Source organism: Lemur catta, chromosome 7 (assembly GCF_020740605.2).
Source record: "Lemur catta isolate mLemCat1 chromosome 7, mLemCat1.pri, whole genome shotgun sequence".
Lineage (NCBI taxonomy): Eukaryota > Metazoa > Chordata > Mammalia > Primates > Lemuridae > Lemur > Lemur catta.
This window is the reverse complement of record NC_059134.1, coordinates 58214428-58237150: the sequence shown is the minus strand read 5'-3', so window position 1 is coordinate 58237150 and position 22723 is coordinate 58214428. Positions and strand designations below refer to the sequence as shown.

Here is a 22723-nt window from a genome sequence, read left to right as displayed (position 1 = left end):
TAGGCTGACACCACAGCACTCTAGCCTGAGCAACAGAGTGAGACTCTGTCTCAAAAATAAAATAAAATAAAATAAAATATCATTTCAACAGGTAATCAATATAAAAATTATTATTGAGATATTTTACATTCTTTTTCATACTATCTTTGAAATCCAATGTGTATTTTATACTTAGAGCATATCTCAGTTTGCACTAGCCATATTTCCAATGATAGCTTTAGTCATTTACATTCCTCAAATAGATAGATTGATAGGTTTTTTGGATGCAGAGATTCTGGCGTATTTATACCTAGTACACATTGTATGCTCAAAGAATGTTTTTTGTTTTTTCCAAGGAATGTTTTTTGAATGAACAAGTAGCAGTGACATGTACCTCTTCCTAACATAGCAGCTATGGTAGTAAATGTACTCTGGTTTCCCTGAACCAGGGTCAGAGCCATCAGAAATGACTCATGTGCTATAGCTAGCTTGGCTCTGCTCTAAGCTAATACACTGTCCTTGGGCTGCTCTAACACATTGGAGACATGGAAGGAAGGAAAGAGATGTGTGACTTGGGAGAGGAGTGAAGCACCATCTTAATTGGCATGGCACATTCACATAACTGCATTGTAACTTATTAGGGATAGTGAATCCAGGCTCTGCCTCATAAGGAATTTGGCAAAAGTAGTAGGTGAATAAGAAAAGCTTTATTCCAGGGATAGCACTTAAAAGGTCACAAGATTTTGTAAAATTTTGATGAGAAGTACATATGTAGGCTAGAGATAGCCTCTGCATTCTTTGAATTTTAGAGAAGCGCCCCAGGACTCTAGTGCAGTATCAGAGCTACCTATTTGAGCATTCATGGTCCTTAGAGAGGAGGGATGGATCTAGGTAGGGCTAGAGCAGACTTTTCATGAAACAACTATTAATTTTGACTCTGAGAGAAAGAACAATGAAGTAGGAGTCAGATGTGATTTCTAGTCCTGATTTTACCAGTACTAGTTATAAGGGCTTAAGTAAGCCTTTGAGTATGCTGCTTAAGCCTTTACTCTCCAAATACAGTCTCCTTACATTTCAAGGTTTCTTTATGTAAAATAATGGATATGAACTGTTTGTAAATTATAAAGCCTTATACAAATATTATAGTCTATTTGTTGACATGTATTGATACTAAATATTTTTATCCCATAGATAGGAACAGTGAAATAACATGAAAAGTGCTTGCACATAGGAGATGATTGACAAATTGCTGCTGACATTATTAAATGTATTATCATTGTAAAAGATATCTTTAGTTCTTCTTTTGCCAAAGTATATTCTATAGATTACTAATTCCGTGAAAATTAGTGAAACAGGGATTTTTGTGATTAAGTTTGAGAAATATTACATATAATATCCTTCTCTTACTCTCTTGGAAATTCACCCTACATAACAGTATATTATTAAAGGCTCTGAGATGTTGTTCTAAATATATCTATTTAATTTTACCTTTGTCTTTCAAATGTATTTGACCACTCAATTCTTTTTCTCTAAAACACCTATTAGCATCCCACATTTTGTGAAGCTCTGTTACAGATAGATCATAATATCACAATTGCTCACCTGGTTTATTTGTATTATATAAACAAGGTAATTCCCTACCACGCAAATAACTTAAGCTTAGACTTTGGCTGGTTAAATTTACCTGTCCTTTTTTGTTGTTGTTATTCCTGACAGTGTACCAGCCCACTAAATGACTTTATATGTGACAGTGCTTTGAAAATAAAAGTGGGTACATAAAAGTTAGTACTCTTGCAGTTGACTTGACTTCACAGATCAGACTTCAGATGTTGGAACATGTCTGTGGATCCAGAAAGCAGTCATGATAAACAGCAGGAATAAGCTCAAGTACCTCATAATCATGACAGACAGAATTTCCCTCAGACCTTCACTTAGATAATAACTGGTAAAATAGGACAATAAAATAAAAGCATAAAGGCATTAGTATAATAGGAAGACAAGTATACTGAAGCCAGAAGAAGAGATAGATAACTGCGGTTGACATTTATGATGCTAGATCATGAAGTCCTTGAGAACAGGGGCTGTACCTTATTCACTCTTACATGTCTGCTACACAGGGCCTATCATAGCATTGATGCTCAATAATTATTCCTTGAATAAGTTAATACTATCCCTGAACACTTAAGAAAAGGTTAGATTCTATTCACTGTATTCTGTTTAAGAAAGCAGAAAAGGCCGGGCACGGTGGCTCACGCCTGTAATCCTAGCCCTCTGGGAGGCCGAGGCGGGTGGATCACTCGAGGTCAGGAGTTCAAGACCAGCCTGAGCGAGACCCCGTCTCTACTAAAAAATAGAAATAAATTATCTGGACAACTAAAAGTATATGTAGAAAAAATTAGCTGGGCATGGTGGCGCATGTCTGTAGTCCCAGCTACCCGGGAGGCTGAGGCAGTAGGATCGCTTAAGCCTGGGAATTTGAGGTTGCTGTGAGCTAGGCTGACACCACGGCACTCACTCTAGCCTGGGCAACACAGTGAGACTCTGTCTCAAAAAAAAAAAAAAAGCAGAAAAGTAGGTAATTATTCTAAAGGCTTTATCAAATGACAGTGAGTCATTTACACATGACTGATACATAAAGAAGTTGTATAACATGGTCAGAAAAATCTCAAACTCCAAGAGACACAAACCCAAAGGACTTGAAAAAACAGTTCCTGGGGAACAGACAGATATGGGGAACATTCATCCTCCCTAGTAATCAGATATCATTCATAGGTATCATTTTGTAATGTATCAATTTAATAATGTTTTTCAAAATGAATCCTCACTGTTGACACAAGTACCAGAAAACAGACACATTCAAACATTGCTGGTGGTGTTGTAAATGAATAGAGCTCTTTTGGAAAGTAATTTAGCACTGTGATTGAATCATCAAAATATTTATACCATTTGACAGAAACTGCACTTCTAGGATTCTAAGTTCTAAGGCAATAATAACAAATACAGGAAAAGCTCTTTGTTTAAAATCAATAATGCCAATGTCCAACAATAAGTAAATGGTTAAATAAACCAGATGTACCTGTAAGATAAAATATTATGTACCCTTTTAGTTTTCCTGCACACTATGGAAAAAAGCTTATGAGTGATTTTCCCCCCATTTTTCTATATTCTAGGTTCTCAGTTACATGTTTACTACTTTCATAATGTAAAGATTGTTTCTTCCTTTAATGGAAACTATTTTCAAAGGAAAAAGGTTATATTCAGTTCTGGATCCCACAAGTTAAAGAGAAATTGACAAACTGGAACTTGTCCAGAAAAGAACAGCCAGGATTAGAGTACTTGAAACCATAGCATTTAAGGAATAGTTGAAAGAACTGAAAAGTGTTTGGTCTGAAAAGAAGAAAGACTTGGGAGACATAATATTTGTTCTCAACTATAGTAAGAAAAAAATCAGCCACATCTATTTAACATTTACTGTGTGCCAGGTACTGTGCTAAGTGGTACATGATACCATTTAATGTAATCTTTTGAGATTAGGCAGATGAGGACATGGAAATTTAGAGAAATCACATAGCCAGTGACAGCACCAAAACTCAAATGTAACTGTGTCTGACTCCAGTATGCATATTTCTCTAAAGACTGGTTCTGTGCTGCCTAAGAGGGAAGACTCAGGCCAGAAACCTAGTAGGAGCTATTTTTAAATATAATGCAACACTTCCCCCACCCAAATCCAAACTAAACATATTTTAGATGTATCAGAATTAGAGAAGGAATACGGAAAGCGTATTTTGCTTGAAACATACCATATTGTAAAATTCTGGGGAGTTGAGCATTTTGATACACATTTACTTACTTGTAATTGAATTACCACTGTTTTAGGCAATGGAAGCTATTGAAGAGCTTTAAAAAATCAAGGTGCTACATCAAATGGTTTCACTGATCATCACCTAAGAGCACATTTAGGAATAACATTGATCGGGTGTCCGGCAGATGTGGGTGGGGGAGGGGATGGGTGTATACATACATAATGAGTGCGATGAGCACTGTCTAGGGGATGAACACATTTGAAATTCTGACTTGGGAGGATGGGGGGGGCAAGGGGAATATACGTAACCTAAACTTTTGTCCCCCCACAATATGGTGAAAAAAGAATAAAAAAAAAAAGATATTTGTACCAGGAAGAAAGCCAAAAAAAAAAAAAAAGGTGCTAGTAAAGATGATGGGGCAAGAAACACAAATGGAGGCAGGGAGACTAGTTAGAAAGCTGTTCTTGTATTACTTAGTTCTAAATATTTGATATCTTATGGAGTGTTAATTTCTCTCAAAAAGGAGGAAGTTCATTTAGATTTTCCACCATGTAAAAACTACTTAGAATAGTACTGTTTTAAGCTACCCAGCTTATTTTTGAAGGTGCCATCAGTCTAATACTAAAACCAAGCAATGACAATATAGGAAAATTAATCCAATCTCACTTATAAAATAGATGCAGAGTCTTGAGTAAAATAACAGCATATTGAATCCAGTAGTGCAGTAAAATAATAATAATGCACTGTGACCAAGTAGGTTTTAACCCAGGAATGTAAGAATGGCTCAGCCTTAAAAAATCTTACCAGTATGATTCATCTTTCTTACCTCACTTGATGCCCCAAAAGGACTTGAACAACTATAGTATCTACTCATATTGAAAAATCTTGACAACTAGGAATAGATGAAAAACTTCCTAAACTTTATAAAGTTTATATACTAGAAAATTGTGTAAATATCATACTTAGTGGTGAAACATTAGACACATTCCTTTTAAAGTCAAGGACAAGACAAGGGTGGTATTTTCAATGTTATATTGGAAGTTCTAGCCAAACAACAAGACAAGAAAGAAAAATGAGTTTTAACGATGTAAAAATAATAACTGGAACAGTCATTATTTGTAGATATTGTCTCCCTAGAAAATTAAAGAAAATCAAGTGACAAACTAAGCAATAGTTTTCAAAGTCAATATTTAAAAAATCTGTTTTTCCTAATATTAGTGCTTATTAAATTTGGAAATATAGGAAAAATTATTCTATTTGTAAAAGCAACAAAAATATAAAATACCTGGGAATAAACCTTATTTTTAAAAAATATAATACATTTATGAAGAAACAATAAAACAGAAGGCTTTAAAGGAAAATCTGAATAGGGAAAATCATGTTTCTGTATGAATCTGCCTAACCTAGTTAAGATCCCAATGGGATTTTCATGAGACTTAATCAATAAACTTAAATTCACATGGAAGAAAAAATGCCTAGGGACGACCAAAGTAATTTTGAAAGACAGGGAGAGAGAGGTAACTTGCCCTCTCAGACATCAAAACATATTCTAAAACTCCATCAATTAAGAGTCTAGTATTGGCAGAAAGAATAAAGAAATAAACCCATGTATCAAAAGAAATGCTATAAAAATAAACATCCAAATGGATTAAAGGACTGAATTTAAAAAACAAACCTTAAGAGCATTGAGATAGGACATTGTGGCAGGCCTTCTTAAACCTAGCCAAAAGAAGTAAAAGCCATAAAGGAAAGATTGATTAACTTGGCTTTGCTAAAACCAAAAACTTCTAGACATGATACCTTAAACACAAGTTATATGTTAGGTAAAAAATATTTGAAATATGTGCAATGTAAATAACAGGCAAAGGGTTAATACTTTCATTATATTAAAAAGAATAAAAATCTACAAAGCAGTAAGAAAAAAGACAACTCAGTAGAAAAATGGGCAAGAGATCATGAAGTGTCAGTTCATAGAAGAGGGAAACATTAATAACTGATGAATTTATAAAAATGGCACTATCTTACTATTAATGAGAATACTAAAGTAAAATAGAAGAATATAACTTTTCACTTATCAAATTGGCCAAAATTATTATTTGAGGATATCATGTGTTCATGAAGATACCTATTTCTCCACACCTTCACCTATACTTGATATACCTCTCAGAACCTCATTGGTCACGTACAGAAATTATGCTAATATTTACCCAACCTACTTCTCAGGAAGATACTTTGAGATTATCTGCGATAATTTGGTGGACATAACAAAGTGATACAGAAGCATGTTATTACTACCCAGATCTTATTGCCAGTCTTGTCTTTTGTTCTCTAGTCTGGGGTTAGGCTAGTGGGCCTCAATTTTGGCTGTACATTAGAACCACCTAATTAGAATTATCTATAATATACAGATAACCCTGGCCCCTACCCCAGTTCCCCTAAATCAGCATTTCTGGTGGGTTAGCTGCAGTATTTCCTAAAGCTCCTTAGATGATTCTGTTATGCAGCCAGGGTTGAAAACCACCTGGAGCCAGGCTGTTTGGATTTGAATCTTGGTTGTGCCACTTATTAGCTGTTTAGCCCTGGGCAAGTTACTTAATCTTTTTGTAAAATGTCCTTATCTGTAAAATGATGAAACTTATGTCTAAATAGTAAAGATTTGTGAGGAGAAAGATAATTCATTTGAAGCACTTAGATTGGTAACTGGCATATAGTAAGATTTAATAGGTATTAGCTGATACTACTAATTATACTGACACAAATTCTGGTGAGAAAATGGATCAGTCTAGTTCTTAAATAGCTGCCTTTCACTCATCTATTTCAGAAGTAACAAAGTTGTACTGTTTAAGACAAGGTCTAGAGTAGCTATCATAGACATGCTCTGACACTTTTTTATTATCTTTAAAGCACATGTTACTCTGTGAATTTACTTTGCTTATTTATTTTTTTCTAGTCTTCCTCTGTCACACTAGAATGTAAACATCATGAGAACTGGGGCATTGCCTATCTTTTTCACTACTGTAACCCCCTTGCTTACTTGTTTCATACCAGATTTTTAGATGCAATTTAGAAAGATTTGTTAAGTAAATAAATGAAAAAATTCTTTTAGTACTCTTAGTGTTTTCTCACAGGCACATATGATTGTAAATCGTTGCTTTCAAGTTAAAGCTATTGATTCCAAGTCATTGGAATCAATTCCAAGTCATTGCAGAAGTTAAAAAAAAAAAAAAAGGAAGAAGAAAAGGTTGGAATTGACAGTTACTGACTTCCCATGTATATTTTGTTTCTGTTTTGTAATCCTGGTTCTACCTTTTATGTAGTGCAATCGAAGCAAATTTATTCCTTTTTTTTTCTTTTTCAATTGTAACCAACTTCAGTGATTTCTTTTTAATACATTTTTATTTAATTATACACAAGCTTGTACGTCTGTCTTAAGTGAATCTTTGGTAGATTTCATGACTGGTACTGCTTTCAGGGTTATTTCATGATTTGAATGTCATGTTTGTGTGATGTCCTGAGCCAAGACACAAACCAATTCATCGTCCCTATCTAGGGGATTCTCTCTCCAGAATAAGGAAAAGATATCCAAAGAACATGGATGAAAACCACAGGTAATAGCAGAGCTCAGAGGTTCACTGCCTAAGGAATGCCTGAGGAAAGGCTAGGAAGAGTTAAGTTTGAAAGAGAGATTTAGGTAGAGAAAGCCGTATTTTTGAAGGTAGAGTCCAGAATATGTGCCAAAAAAAGCAGAGCATCATCAGTCTTTTATTTTGCTTAAAAGTGGAAAATCTGGGGGATGGACACACTTGAAACTCTGACTCAGATGGGGCAAAGGCAATATATGTAACCTAAACATTTGTACCCCCATAATATGCTTAAATAAAAGAAAGTTTTAAAAGTGGAAAGTCATCTTTTGGTTTTCTGGGGTTCCTTGTATTCTGATGGCAGTTCATTTAACAAAATTATCATTGATAATTGGGTAAAATTTGCTATGCCAGATGTATCTTACTACTTTTTCTTTTTCCTCCTAGGCAGCAATCATTAGTAGAGTTCAGTGTAGGATTGTGGCTTTGGATCTGCGAAGTCATGGTAAGCAAAGTTCTTAGCCATTAACTCAATGACATAGTCACCAAGCCTCTTTGAATAGTCTTAACTATAATATTACAGACTTCTTTGTAGCCATAAAATAACCCAGTCTATTCTATTTGGGCATTTGGGGAAAGTCCTAGTTTCTAGTCTTTATAAATGTGTGTGTATAAAGATTTTATATTTTTTATATATATTTAACCTAAGAAAAAATATCCTTTAAAATAATCAAATTCTTATGAAAGTAATGAATAAGAATGTGGATAAATCTTTGCCAAGGGTATTATAATTATCCTCCTTAGGCTAACTATAAATATTTATCTGTCACGTAGAAAATCCTTGCTAAACCCATCATACAAAATTATAAAGTACCTATTTCGTTGTCCAAAAGAGAGATTTTTAAAAGTAAATACTCTTGTTTTTATAATTCTTATCCTTCAGAATTTTATTTTTAAAATATTTTCTTTTTAGGTGAAACAAAAGTCAAGAATTCTGAAGACCTGTCTGCAGAAACAATGGCAAAGTAAGTAACCAAATATTGCTTATACGTTGCTTGGCTTCCATCACTATTATAAATAGTTCTACAACTTTATTACTCTCTTGGTGAGATTGTTGGACAGTGATTAACACAGAGAAAATTTTACTTCTGTTCTCTCTCCTCTACTTTTGGTTTCTCCTTACTATTTAATCTTGAAAGAAACCTCCATTTTTCTTGGTATATTCAATATGATGGTCATCAGAGAAAGGACTTGAAAATTCTTCAAGGAATAGTTTAGTTTGTGTAAGCTTTTGAAAAGCTTTCCTCTGTTGATAATTCTATCATTTAGATATTATACCCTTTTTACAGAGATGAGGAAACTGGTTCATACAGGTTGAATTACTATATGAGGTCACAGTCAATAGACCAAATTTATGACAATACAGCCATAGTGCTTGGGAGAGAGGAAGAGAGAAATAGAAATAATAATGGCATATAGTATGAAAACTATTCTACTTAGTGAACAGACACCTGAGAAACTATGAAAAGAAAGGCAAGAATCGATTCCCCTAATCATTCCCCTGCTGGCTTTGTAATATGAGAGCAATACATCCTGAAATAGTCAAGCATGTTAGTGAAACCTATGGAAAGATTTGTGAATGATTTTTAAGGATTTAAAGGGTTTGTTGACTTTTGACAAAAAAGCGAATTACATCATTGAAATGTTCAGGCAGCCAGACAAATGGATGACGATGGCTTGGTTGACATTCTAGAGGATATTGGAGAATTAAGGACCTTAAGGAAACATTGTCTAACAATAATGTATCAGTCTGGGTCCAGTGAGGGGAGAGAAACCACACAGTAATTTGAATAGGAAAAGTTTAATATAAAGAATTTTTCACTATAATTGGGAATTTAAGTAATGAGGGATTGGCTAGTAAGAAGTAAAAAGAACTCTAGATAATATAGGAATAGCAGATGTGAGGAGCAGTCACTACACCCTGGGCTGAGATAGAACACTCAGGGTTGAGATGTAGACCTTGTTGGAAAAAGGGCATGACCATGGCTTACTGAAAGTCAGAACTTGTTGGAAATCTGCCTGCTGGCAGTTGCCAGAAATCTACCCACTAGAATGCAGGAGAAGCTATTTATGGGGAGGTATCTCACCAGAGGCACTCTGCTTAAAAACACTAGGTAGGGGAGAGAGAGAGTGCTGGAGAAGCCACCTGAGCTGCAGGAATTGGGTAGGATTTAGACACTCGGGAAACTGTCTCTCCAGCACCCTCTGTTAATATAGCTTAACATCATGCCTGCTGGCAAAGGAATAATATTTAAAGGTCTCAGATCCATTTCTGTAGAGCAGGCAATGAATGGTGAATTGGAGCTGAGAGCCAGTAAGTTGATAACTGGCACAGAAAGTTTAAAAAAAAATGATAAAAATCATCCATAGCAGATGAAGATGATGACCAAAAATCAGAAGGGCTAACAAGTTTGATTCTTGCTTAAATCATCCGAGCAATAAAACATTTGTATTATTTCTGAATTGAGTCACTCTGTGAAACAAAAATCTCAAAATGGAAGAGGGAAGTTTATAGTGTTAAATACCTGCATCTGAAAGATAGAAGGATCACAAATTAATAACCTAATATTACACCTCGAGGAACTAAAGAAACAAGAACAAAGCAAAACCTAAAGCTAGCAAAAGACAAAAAAATAACAAAGATCAGAGCAGAACTAAACAAAATTGAGACCAAAAAAAAATGTAAAGGATCAATGAAACAGAAAGTTAGTTCTTTGAAAAGATAAACAAAATTGACAGATTGCTAGCTAGATTAACCAAGAAAAGAAGAGAAGATTCAAATAAATTCAATCAAATGAAAAAGGAGACATTACAACTGATATCACAGAAATATAAAAGATCATCTGAGACTACTATGAACTTTTCTGTGCCCACAAACTGGAAGACCTATAGGAAATGGATAAATTCCTGGAAACATACAACTTCCCAGACTTGAATCAGGAAGAAATAGGAATCCTGAATTGACCGACGAGTAGTTGATATTGAATCAGTAAAAAAAAATTTCACAACAACAAAAAAACCCAGGTTCAGACTGATTCACAGCCAAATTCTATCAGACATACAAAGAAGAACTGCTACCAGTTCTACTGAAACTGTTCCAGAATATCAAGAAGGAGGGAATTCTGCTTAACTCATTTTACAAAGCTTGTATCACCCTGGTACCAAAGCCAGGAAAGGATGCAACAACAACAAAAAAGAAAACTATAGACCAATATCTCTCATGAACATGGATGCAGAAATCCTAAAACAAACAAACAAACTAGCAAATCAAATTCAATAGCACATCAAAAATAATATACCATGATCTAGTGGGTTTTATTCCCGGGATGCAAGGATGGTTCAGCACACTCAAATCAATAAATATGATTCACCATATAAACAGAAATTAAAAAAAAACCCATATGATTATCTCAAGGGATGTAGAAAAAGCTTTCTATAAAATTCAGCATCCCTTCATGATAAAAGCCCTTAACAAACTAGGCATAGAAAGAACATACCTCAAAATAATAAAAGCCATATATGACAAACTCAGAACCAACATCATATTGAATGGGAAGAAGTTGAAAGCATTTCCCTTAAGAACTGGAGTGAGACAAGGATGCCCACTTTCACCACTTCTATTCAACATAGTACTAGGAGTCTTCATCAGAGCAATCAGGCAAGACAAAGAAAGAAAGGGCACATAAATTGGAAAAAAGGAAGTCAAGTTATCTCTGTTTGCTGATGGTATGATCTTACACCTAGAAAACACTAAAGACTCCTCCAGAATACTCTTAGATTTGATAAATGAATTCAGTAAAGCCTTAAGTTACAGAATCAACATCCAAAAATCAGTAGCATTCCTATATACCAATAATGATCAAGTTGAGAACCAAATTAAAAACTCAGTCTCATTTATAATAGCTGCAAAAAGAAAAAGAAAAACCAAACAATATATTTAACCAAGGAGGTGAAAGATCTCTACAAAGAGAACTACAATTCACTGATGAAAGAAATCACAGATGACACAAATAGAAAAACATCCCATGCTCATGGATTAGAAGAATCAATGTTGTGAATATGACCATACTGCCCAAAGCAATCTACAGATTGAATACAATTCCTATCAAAATAGCAATGACATTTTTCACAGAATTAGAAAAAACAATCCTAAAATTCATATGGAAACAAAAAAAGAGCCTGAATAGCCAGAGCAATCCTAAAAGAACAAAGCTGGAGGTATCACATTACCTGACTTCAAATTATACTACAAGGCTATAGTAACCAAAACAGCATGGTACTGGTGTAAAAACAGACACATTGAGCAATGGAACAGAATAGAGAACCCAGAAATAAAGCCATATACCTGCAACCATCTGATCTAAACAAAACAGACAAAAACATGCTGGGGAAAGGACACCTTTTTCAATAAATGGTGTTGGAAAAATTGGATAGCCACACATGGAAGGATGAAACTGGATCCATATCTCTTATCATATACAAAAATTAACTCAAAATAGATTAAAGACTTAGATTTAACACCTGAAACTATAGAAAACCTAGTAAAACTTCTGCTGGGAATTGGCCTAGGCAAAGAATTTATGACTAAGACCCCAAAAGCAAATGCAACCAAAATAAAAATGAACAAATAGGACTTAATTAAACTAAAAATCTTCTTTCTGCACAGCAAAAGAAGTAATCAGCAGAGTAAATAGACAACCAATAGAATGGGATAGGATATTCATAAACTATGCAATTGACAAAGGACTAATATCCAGAATCTACAAGGAACTCAAACAACTGAACAAGAAAAAAACAACCCCATTAAAAAGTGTGCAAAGAACATGAACAGACATTTTTCAGAAGAAGACATACAAGTGGCCAACAAACTTATGAAAAACTGCACATCACTACTCATCAGAGAAATGCAAATTAAAACCACATTGAGTTACCATCTTATTCCAGTCAGAATGGTCATTATTAAAAAGTCTACAAATAATAAATGTTGGCACAGATGCAGAGAAAATGGAATGCTTATACACTGTTGGTGGGAATGTAAATTAGTATAACCTCTATGGAAAAAAGTATGGAGGTTTCTCGAAGAATTAAAAATAGATCTACCATGGGATCCAGCAGTCCCACTACTGAGTATCTATACAAATGAAAAGAAATCTTTATATCAAAAAGATACCTATACCCATATGTTTATCACAGTACTATTCACAATAGCAAAGGTGTGGAACCAACCCAAGTGTTCAGCAAGTGATGATTGGATAAAGAAAACATGATATATATAATAATATGCCATAAAATACATAAAAAAGAATGAAATAATGTCTTTTACAGCAACTGGGATGGAACTGGAGACCATTATCCTAAGTGAAGTAACTGAGGAATAGAAAATCAAATACCACATGTTGTAACACATGAGTGGGAGCTACACTATGAGTAGGCATGATCATACAGAAAAGAATAATAGACATTGGAGACTCTAAAAGGTGGGAGGGGGGTAAGGGATGAAAAATTACCTGTTGGGTACAGTGTACACTATCCCAGTGATAGATTCACTAAAAGCCCAGACTTCACCACTGCACAATGTATCCATGTAATAAAACTGCACTTGCTTGTATCCCCTAAATCTATATAAAATTTTTTAATGGGGGTTTTCAAGTAGTATCGACAATACAATTTTTACTTTACCTATCAACTGCAGAACCTAAATTCTACATAAGAAAGTATGTGAGGCCAGGCACGGTGGCTCACGCCTGTAATCCTAGCACTCTAGGAGGCCGAGGTGGGTGGATTGCTCGAGGTCAGGAGTTCGAGACCAGCAAGAGCGAGACCCTGTCTCTACTAAAAATAGAAAGAAATTATCTGGCCAACTAAAATATATACATAAAAAAAAAAATTAGCCGGGCATGGTGGCACATGCCTGTAGTCCCAGCTGCTCCGGAGGCTGAGGCAGTAGGATCGCTTAAGCCCAGGAGTTTGAGGTTGCTGTGAGCTAGGCTGACGCCACGGCACTCACTCTAGCCCGGGCAACAAAGTGAGACTTTGTCTCAAAAAAAAAAGAAAAAGAAAAAGAAAATATGTGAAACAGCCAAGATTTGAACTCGGGTCATTCTGATATTCTATTTTCTGTAATACACTATACTGCTCAGAAAATGAACCTAATATTAAAATATGATAGAATCCCCTTAAAAGCATCTACCAAAATTGTTATGTAGGCTGGGAACATTGGCTCATGTCTGTAATCCCAGCACTTTGGAAGGCCAAAGTGGGAGGATTGCTTGAGGCTAGGAGTTTAAGACCAGCCTGGGCAGCATAGCAAGACCCCATCTCTACAAAATTTTAAAAATTAGCTGAGCATGGTGGCTCACACTTGTAATCCTAGCTGCTTGGGAGGCTGTGGTGGGAGGATCGCTGGAGCCCAGGAGTTCAGTGTTGCCATGAGCTATGATCACTCCACTGCACTTCAGCCTAGATGACAGAACAAGACCCTGTCTCTAAAAAACAAAACAAAACAAAACACCACAATTGTTATACATCTAGTTATAGACTAGATTTGTAGGTAACTCTTGCTACTTCTTTTATTTCTTTCTCTGGATTTTCAAGATTTCAAGACATGTCTCAAGGAAGATACTTGGTGACTGAATACTTTGCCTTTAATAATAATAAATTTGACTTTGACTTTAATAATAATAAATTTCTCTCAGTGATAGATGATCAAATGATTAATCATAACCACCTTTTACCTGGGTGGTTATGAACAAAAATATTTGTTTTCTAAGTTTAACACAATATTAAGTTGGTCCGTTTCAGACCCTATCTACCTTTGTGCATGAAGCAGATATTATAGAACCCCTTCCCTTCAACTCATGTGTTAAGGTGTATTTTAAGGAAACCTGAATTTAGATAATCTTCCATAGCATCCTTTTATTTTACTCATTATATCTGTTAACAACCAAGTTTCTTAGAATTCTTCAAGAATTATTTTGGAAATTACATATCGATATTTAATACAAACGTTCTAAACTGTAGTCTTTTATTTTTTTAAATAATTTGCCCCAAAATAATATCTAATATGGTTTTTGATTAACTAATTGAGCCTATAACTTTTTTCTGGTCTATCATTTTGATATAGAGAATTAGCTTTAGAATACTATTAATACCTGTTTTTATTTTTTATAAACTCTATATAACTTTCCTCTGTGTTACCTACTCTAAAGATCACATATTATCTAATCTTTGTTCCTGATATTTTCCAGTAGACTCTGAGCAAAGGCATCATGGTTTTGACTTTGTGGAAATACCTAGAATCCACAGTGTCCTATGCCAAGGGAGATGGCTTTAAATATCCTTTAATGAGGTAGCAGGAATATGCACCTCTTTTTACCTTGATAGAAACTCAATAATATTTTAATAGATCCAATGAGATTAATTGATGTGGCCAATTCTCACAGTTGGAAAATGTGTTTTCAGTTTCATCACCTGTAAAATAGTAATACAAACCCTTCCAGGTAGGGCTGTTGAGGATTACATTAGATTTAATAGGAAAATTTATAGCACTTAATAGGCACTGAATAAATATTAGTTCTTTTTTCTTCCCTTCATATCATTTTGACATCTGGCTAGAATTTTGTGTTAGTATAGAAGCAATACTGGTGTCAAAGAAGTTTGGATTTTTTTTATCTTAACTGTGTTATCACTTGAGATGACTGCCTAAACTGATTTACCTTCTGTCTTAGCCTTAAATTCAATAACTCCAGAGGAATATTAAACTATTATTTGTCTTCACTTATAAAATTTGGTAGCCTCTTTATCTCCCATTCATATTGTTTGTAAATGCTACAGCTATCTTATTTACATCTATAATTTTTGTGAAATTTTAAAAATTAATTCTTGTGTAATTAATAACATTTGCCTTTGCCATTATGAAATCTGTGTCCCTACATTGACACCTGCTATATTTGGTTAACACTGTGTGAGTGCTTGAGGTATGTAGTGAACACTCAAGCAAGACAAAACTATCTTTTGAAGTTGACTGACTAGCCACTCCCAAAAGAAGGCAGTAGAGCCAGTGATCTCTAGAAATATACCTTATATTTTTATCTCACCTATTAGCAAGGAAAGCCTACAAGCAAATAAAAACCAAAGTTCATATTTCAGTTCTCATTTTCAAAGCTTTAATGTTTGACTTTGTTAAACATATCCACTCATAATTGAAGACTAGAAGAGAAGCCAATAAAAATTAGCTCTGAACACCTTTCTAGTTTCTGAGCACTGTGTACTTACATTTATGTTCATCCTTCAAACCTCTACACATGAGAAATAATAAATAATAATTAACATTTTTATAGCACTTTACTCTTTCAAAGTAGTTTCTTATTCACTTGTCACTTAATCCTGATAGCAATCCAGAACAGAAAGTAATATTATCTTTATTTTATAGATATTGAAACTCAGTGTCTGAGAGATTAAGTAACTAATCCATGATCACATAGTAAAAAATAAACTGAGGCTAGGGCTCATCTTGTGACTCCAAATTTCACTACATTATAGTGCTTAATAAAATTGCTTTCCTGTCTTATAGATAGGAAAATTGAGGCATAGAGGAGTTAAATGATTTTTCCAGAGTTTCAAGCTTAGGTTCAAAATAAAGATAGATGTTTATATAATTATGCTAGGTGTGTGGAATGGTGAAAGTGTGATATAAAGAAAAATTAGAAAATTTGTGTCATTAGTCCTTAATCTGTCATTTATCAGGAGAGCCAGATATGTGGCCGCCTATATAGATAACTGTGGGGCATGTTAGGAGGTTTACATAGGTATGTTTCTAAGATGGCCCAGTAGACTTTCATAGTCTGCCGGAACTATTAGTTATAGACCAAAGGAAGGAGCTGGGGAAAAAAAACATTTTTACAATGTTTATCAAAAATCATCCCAGCTTTTTCTTCTTCTCTTTGCAGAGATGTCGGCAATGTAGTTGAAGCCATGTATGGGGACCTCCCTCCTCCAATTATGCTGATTGGGCATAGCATGGGTGGTGCTATTGCAGTCCACACAGCTTCATCCAACCTGGTGCCAAGCCTCTTGGGTCTGTGCATGATTGATGTTGTAGAAGGTAAGTTTTCCTAGCACTGACCAAATCAGGATCGTTGACTTACAAGAGATATCCATAGTAGATTATTCTCTTGTTTTAATTTATTGTCAGTTTCACTTATCTTGAAGTATGTCCCTCTGTCCTTATATCTTTTTAAAATTTACACTATAATCATTTTTCCATGTCATCAGAAACTCTTCATTAACATCTTTTTATGGCTATATATTTCAATCATACGTATGTCCCATAATTCTATTTAATTATTTAAAAAGAAGCTGCCTTTCTTTAATGACCCAGCCTCAGAAGTCACACTACTGCTTGTACAAGTCAGCCTCTTTAGTGTAAGGGCATTACACAGGGAGTGAATACCAGGAGGCAAAATTATTGAGAGCCCTTTTGGGAGCTGACTATCTCATTAGTCTTCTGAATTTTCTTAAACTGCCTCTTTCTTGCCTCCTAAACATCACTAAATTCTCCTGTCATTGAGGGCAGATGTATAGAGTTGACTCCTTAAGTGTAAATACTCAGAATAAGTTAAATGCTATGGTTAAGATGTTTATTTAATGTCTAGGTACAGCCATGGATGCACTTAATAGCATGCAGAATTTCTTACGTGGTCGTCCTAAAACCTTCAAGTCTCTGGAGAATGCTATTGAATGGAGGTAACCTACAAATCTATGTTGTCTTTATTTTAAATGTTAGATTGTAACTTTCCTTTTTTGTCAGCTCAAGCACCAAGTTCAAAGAAATAGAAGTTCTGTGTCCAAGCGTGATTTTAATAGCATGTGAGGAAACATATAAAAAGCAGAATTTTTTGGAATATTTTTAATATTTCAGACTTGGCGTAGTTATCTAAAGCCCATTCTTTTTCCAGTACACCATAGTACTTCCTGGAATCTTAGTAATTATGAGTAATCTGCTGTCTAGCTGTTTCTGCCTCTAAGGTGAAAGCTTGGACTAGGTGGTCATCTCTTTCTAGGGCCTCTTCCACCTCTGATGCTACTTGGTTCTACATTCACTTTTTGTGTTCCAGATAAAATGCTGGAGAAACCAGTTTCATTCCCCTCAATTTATTTGGATTTTATGCAAATAAAAAACTCTGTGGGTAGTTTTTATACAGATCACTGACAGAATTGGCTATGGCTTCCATTTAAGTAAAGGCATGAATTTAGTCATTAATCAATTATTTGATTCAATGTTCATTAAATACTACTTTGTGCTAAAGATTCAGAGATGAGTAAAAGATGAGTAAAACAGTGTCCCTCCCCACAAGGAAGTCATTGTTGGGATAAAATATCTTCACCATCCTGTCTTCCTACCTTTTCTTCAACTCCATCTCCAATCACTTCTTCAAGACACTTTCTCTAATTCCTCCAAGCCACCCAGATGACTTTTTCAGCAAAATTGCTGGAGACCTTTAAGTCTATATTATATTGCACTGTTTACGCCTTAAGTCCTCTAATCCTTCCTTGAGGGATATGCTCATATTGTTAATTTTCATTAATGTTTCAATAGGGCAGAAGCTGTTCTCTATTTCTTTTGTACTCTCATGCAGCATATGGCATACTGCTGGCTGCCCTAGCAGGCAGAATATATCTGTTAACTGAATCAGAGATATCAAGTGGAAATTTAGGACCTGGTAAATATACTTTAGGGAGTTTTCCTAGGACAAAAGGTCTCGTGCCAGAATGTGGCTTGCCAAAATGTTTGTGTTTGGTGAGGTTGCTTCTGCCACTCCTGTTCACTACTGTGATACAGGATTCCTGTTCTTGCAGAAGCATTGAGAATGCAGCTGCTGCCAGCTTGGCTTGTACCTCAGGTGCCCTGCCTGCTTCCATAGTAACAACCAGTGAGAAAATTATTCTAGATTTGGGTGAGTTGTTTAAAGGCCATCCTTTTTCCACACTTTTAGAATTTATTCTGTAAACATTTTTTTCTAGTTTAAGATGTATCAGTACCTGATCTAAGAACTGTGGATGAATCAGGCTCAGTTCCTATCATCAAAAAACTGGGGATACAGACAAGTAAATACATGAACACAACACAATGAAGGAAGCACCAGGAGTACAGAAGAACATCCAGTGCAGCCTGGGGGTCATGTTAGGCCTCTCTTAAAAGAGATGGAGTCTTGTTTCTTTTGACAGATGCAGAATAGGATAAGCATTGTTTGTTGAATGTTAAGATATTCTTGGTTCCGTGAGAGTCACTGATTTTTAGAACCTACTTTCTGTGCCTGAAAATCAGAAAGAATACTATAAAGTATTTGGTAATTTTGTCTTGTGCACTGCTGGATATCTAAATCATGGTTATGACTCTTGGCCATTTTGGATGTTCCAATTTTTTTTTTAAGTTGTTGGGGCTGGGCACATTGGCTCATGCCTATAATCCCAGCACTTTCGGAGGCCGAGGCAGGAGAATCACTCAACATAAAGAGACTCTGTCTCTACTAAAAATTAAAATAAAAAATTAGCCAGGTGTGGTGGTATGTGCCTATAGTGCTAGCTACTTGGGAGGCTGAGGTGGGAGGATCCCTTTAGCCCAGGAGTTCAAGGCTGCAGTGAGCTATGTTTGTGCCACTGAACTCAAGCCTGGGTGTTAAAGCAAGACGTTGTCTCTTAAAAAACAAAAGTTGGGCCAGGCATGGTGGCTCACGCCTGTAATCCTAGCACTCTGGGAGGCTGAGGCAGGCGGATTGTTTGAGCTCAGGAGTTCGAGACCAGCCTGAGCAAGAGCGAGACCCCGTCTCTACTAAAAAAAATAGAAAGAAATTATATGGACAGCTAAAAAAAAAAAAAATATATATATATATATATATATATATAAAAAATTAGTCGGGCATAGTGGCACATGCCTGTAGTCCCAGCTACTCGGGAAGCTGAGGCAGGAGGATTGCTCGAGCCCAGGAGTTTGAGGTTGCTGTGAGCTAGGCTGACGCCACCGCACTCTAGCCCGGGCAACAGAGTGAGACTCTGTCTCAAAAAAAAAAAAAAAAAAAAAAAAAGTTGTTGGCTGGGCGCTGTGGCTCACACCTGTAATCCTAGCCCTCTGGGAGGCCAAGGTGGGAGGATCGCTCAAGGTCAGGAGTTCAAGACCAGCCTGAGCAAGAGCGAGACCCCGTCTCTACTAAAAATAGAAAGAAATGACTTGGACAGCTAAAAAATATATATATGGAAAAAATTAGCCGGGCATGGTGGCGCATGCCTGTAGTCCCAGCTACTCGGAAGGCTGAGGCAGAAGGATTCCTTGAGCCCAGGAGTTTGAGGTTGTTGTGAGCTAGGCTGACGCCATGGCACTCTAGCCTGGGCAACAGAGCAAGACTCTGTCTCAAAAAAAAAAAAAAAAAAAGTTGTTGAAATACAAGGCCAACGAATTACTGCTTTTGCTCTCATGGTTTTCCTAATGAGAAGCAGTAGGATATAGTCATTAAGAACTTGGGCTTTGAAGTCGATACATATGGATTTGCATCTTGGTTCTACCACTCTGGCTGTTCTGAGGAGTAGGGAAAGGAGTAGGGATTGGGGTGATGATGACAGTGGGAAATTGGTTAGGAGACAATTACAGTAGTATAGGAGATTAATGATGGTAGGCATAGACTAGGTTGGCAGTAGTGGAAGTAGTATGGTCAGATTTGGAATGCATTTTCAAGGTAGTGCTCTCAGAACTGGTTTATGAATTTAGATGCTGAGAGCAAGACAAAGGCAGGGCAGAGGGAGTGTAGGATGACGTCTATGTTTTTAGTCCAAGCAATCGGGTGAATAGTAGAGACAGAAAGAAGTAGATTTGGGAGCAAATAAGGGGTAGTGACTAAGGAGTTTTCTTTGGATAAACTGAAATGTTTATTACATGCCTAAGTGGAAATGTTAAGTAGGCAGTTGTATATAACTAGTTAGAAGATGTTAAGCTAGAGATAAATTAGAGAATTGTTATCACACAGTATTTAAAGCCAAAAGATTGAATGTTATCACTCTAGGAATTTGATGTTCATAGTAAAAAAGATCCAAGAACCGAGGCTTGGGATATTCCACAATATTTAGAATTGGGAAGAAGAGGAAGATACAACAAAGAACCTGAAAAGGCACAGTTGGTGAGGCAGAAGGAAAACCAGGAAAGTAGAGCAAGTGTTCATAGAAGGAGGGAGAGAATAATTGTCAATGCTGCTGAGAGATCAAGTAAGATGAGGACTAAGAAAGGACTGTTAGTTAGAATTGGCATGACAGAGGAGATCTTGACAAAAGAAATCTCAGAGAATAAGTGGGAGATAAAAACCTGATGTAACTTGGGGTATAGGTTGAGGAAAGGATGAAGGGTGACAAAGTAGAGAAAGCAAGATAACTCTTTTGAGGAGCTTTGCTGTATAGGAGAGCAGAGAAACGGAGTAGTAGCTAGCAGTGAAGGTGGCATTGGGAATGTTTTTAAAGGCTAGATAGTACAGTATGTTTATGATATCCACTAGAGGTAAAACTAACAACACAGAGGAGAGACAGGATAACTGAAGGAAACAACCTCCTTTCAGAAGCAAGAGGGGATGGGAACCAGTGCCCAAGGTTGGCCTTGATAGGAACAGAGATATTTCATATATTAAACAAGCATCGAGGCAGAGTATAGGATTACAAATACTGGTGGGTTTGTAGATTCAGTTGGTCATCAAAATATGAGGTAGATACTGATTGCTTCTGTTTATCATTAAAGTAAGAAACAATATCTAAGGAGGGGGCTTTAAAATTTTGCATGATTTTTTTAAGCTAAAAAAATGAGACTTAAAGAAATGTGTTCTGGTGGCTTGGTTCAGGCAGTGTTTCCAGTTTCCCCTGGGACTGGAAGTCACTTTTCTTTGCTCTTAGATGTACTTAGCTAGATAAATGTGAGAAGACTAATCTATTAATGCTAAGCTCTATAGCATGGCATGTAAGAGCTAGCATGGCTGTAGGAGCTAACCCCTGCCTCCCAATCCTATTCTGTCACACTGCCAATTTGCTCTCTCCCTGCTTCTTCATGTGCTCAGTCCTCTAAAATCATCGTTTTCCTCACTTTCACATCACAGTACAGTTGTTCAAAATGCTCCCTCTACCTAGAAACGCTCTGACCAACCTCTTATTTTCTGGTTAACTTCTTATCTTCAGTTCTCAATTTAGGCAGGACCTTTGGGAAGCTTTCTCTAACCTCATTCAGGATAAAGAGCTTCCTTTGAACCTTGTCCTTTTATATTAACATTACTTGTTTGTGTCTCTTTCTCCCTCCTGAATTATGTGCTTCTTGACTACAAGTCTGGTGCACATGGTGTCCTCTTGGTAAATATTTGCAGAACTGAAATGGCTATAATATCTTTACTTATTAATAATTTTTATAATACTATCTAGCTTATGGCTATAACAGCCAGGTGTGGAGTCGTGATAATCTCCATAGTGCGCAATATTGGTGACCGCTACTTTTTATTAGGTCCCACATAATCTGTAGAATTATTCATTTGATGCTAGTGATGTGATCAAATAGATGTTAAATAACCTCCTTTCTCTTTTCTCATTTTTCTTTCCTAGTGTGAAGAGTGGCCAGATTCGAAATCTGGAGTCTGCCCGTGTTTCAATGGTTGGCCAAGTCAAACAGTAGGTCTTATTTTTCACCCTTGGGCTGGTAAGAGGGTGAGGGAATTAAGGATTGCATTGATCTATCATCCTGATAAGTGCCTTCATTATTTTAGATGATTTTATAAGTGAGCTCAGGCCAGCCATATAGATTTTCTTTCTTCCTTTCCTTTCCTTTCCTTTCCTTTCCTTTCCTTTCCTTTCCTTTCCTTTTCCTTTCCTTTCCTTTCCTTTCCTTTCCTTTCCTTTCCTTTCCTTTTTTCCTTTCCTTTCCTTTTTCCTTTCCTTTCCTTTTTCCTTTCCTTTCCTTTTTCCTTTCCTTTCCTTTTTCCTTTCCTTTCCTTTCTCCTTTCCTTTCCTTTCTCCTTTCCTTTCCTTTTTCCTTTCCTTTCCTTTTTCCTTTCCTTTCCTTTTTCCTTTCCTTTCCTTTTTCCTTTCCTTTCCTTTCCTTTCCTTTCCTTTCCTTTCCTTTCCTTTTCCTTTCCTTTCCTTTCCTTTCCTTTCCTTTTTCCTTTCCTTTCTCCTTTCCTTTCCTTTTTCCTTTCCTTTCCTTTCTCCTTTCCTTTCCTTTTTCCTTTCCTTTCCTTTTTCCTTTCCTTTCCTTTCCTTTTTCCTTTCCTTTCTCCTTTCCTTTCCTTC

At 36.0% G+C, this 22723-nt stretch overlaps 1 protein-coding gene across 1 annotated transcript in view; it reads left to right on the top strand.

The window, feature by feature from the left end:
• The window catches only part of PPME1 (protein phosphatase methylesterase 1), a 63558-nt gene that overhangs the window by 22021 nt on the left and 18814 nt on the right, over positions 1 to 22723 (top strand). The window contains exons 4-8 of the mRNA XM_045555486.1: positions 7811 to 7868; positions 8337 to 8388; positions 16372 to 16526; positions 17077 to 17167; positions 22040 to 22105. Of these exons, the coding sequence (XP_045411442.1) occupies positions 7811 to 7868; positions 8337 to 8388; positions 16372 to 16526; positions 17077 to 17167; positions 22040 to 22105 (422 nt within the window). The remainder of the gene's footprint in view (positions 1 to 7810; positions 7869 to 8336; positions 8389 to 16371; positions 16527 to 17076; positions 17168 to 22039; positions 22106 to 22723) is intronic.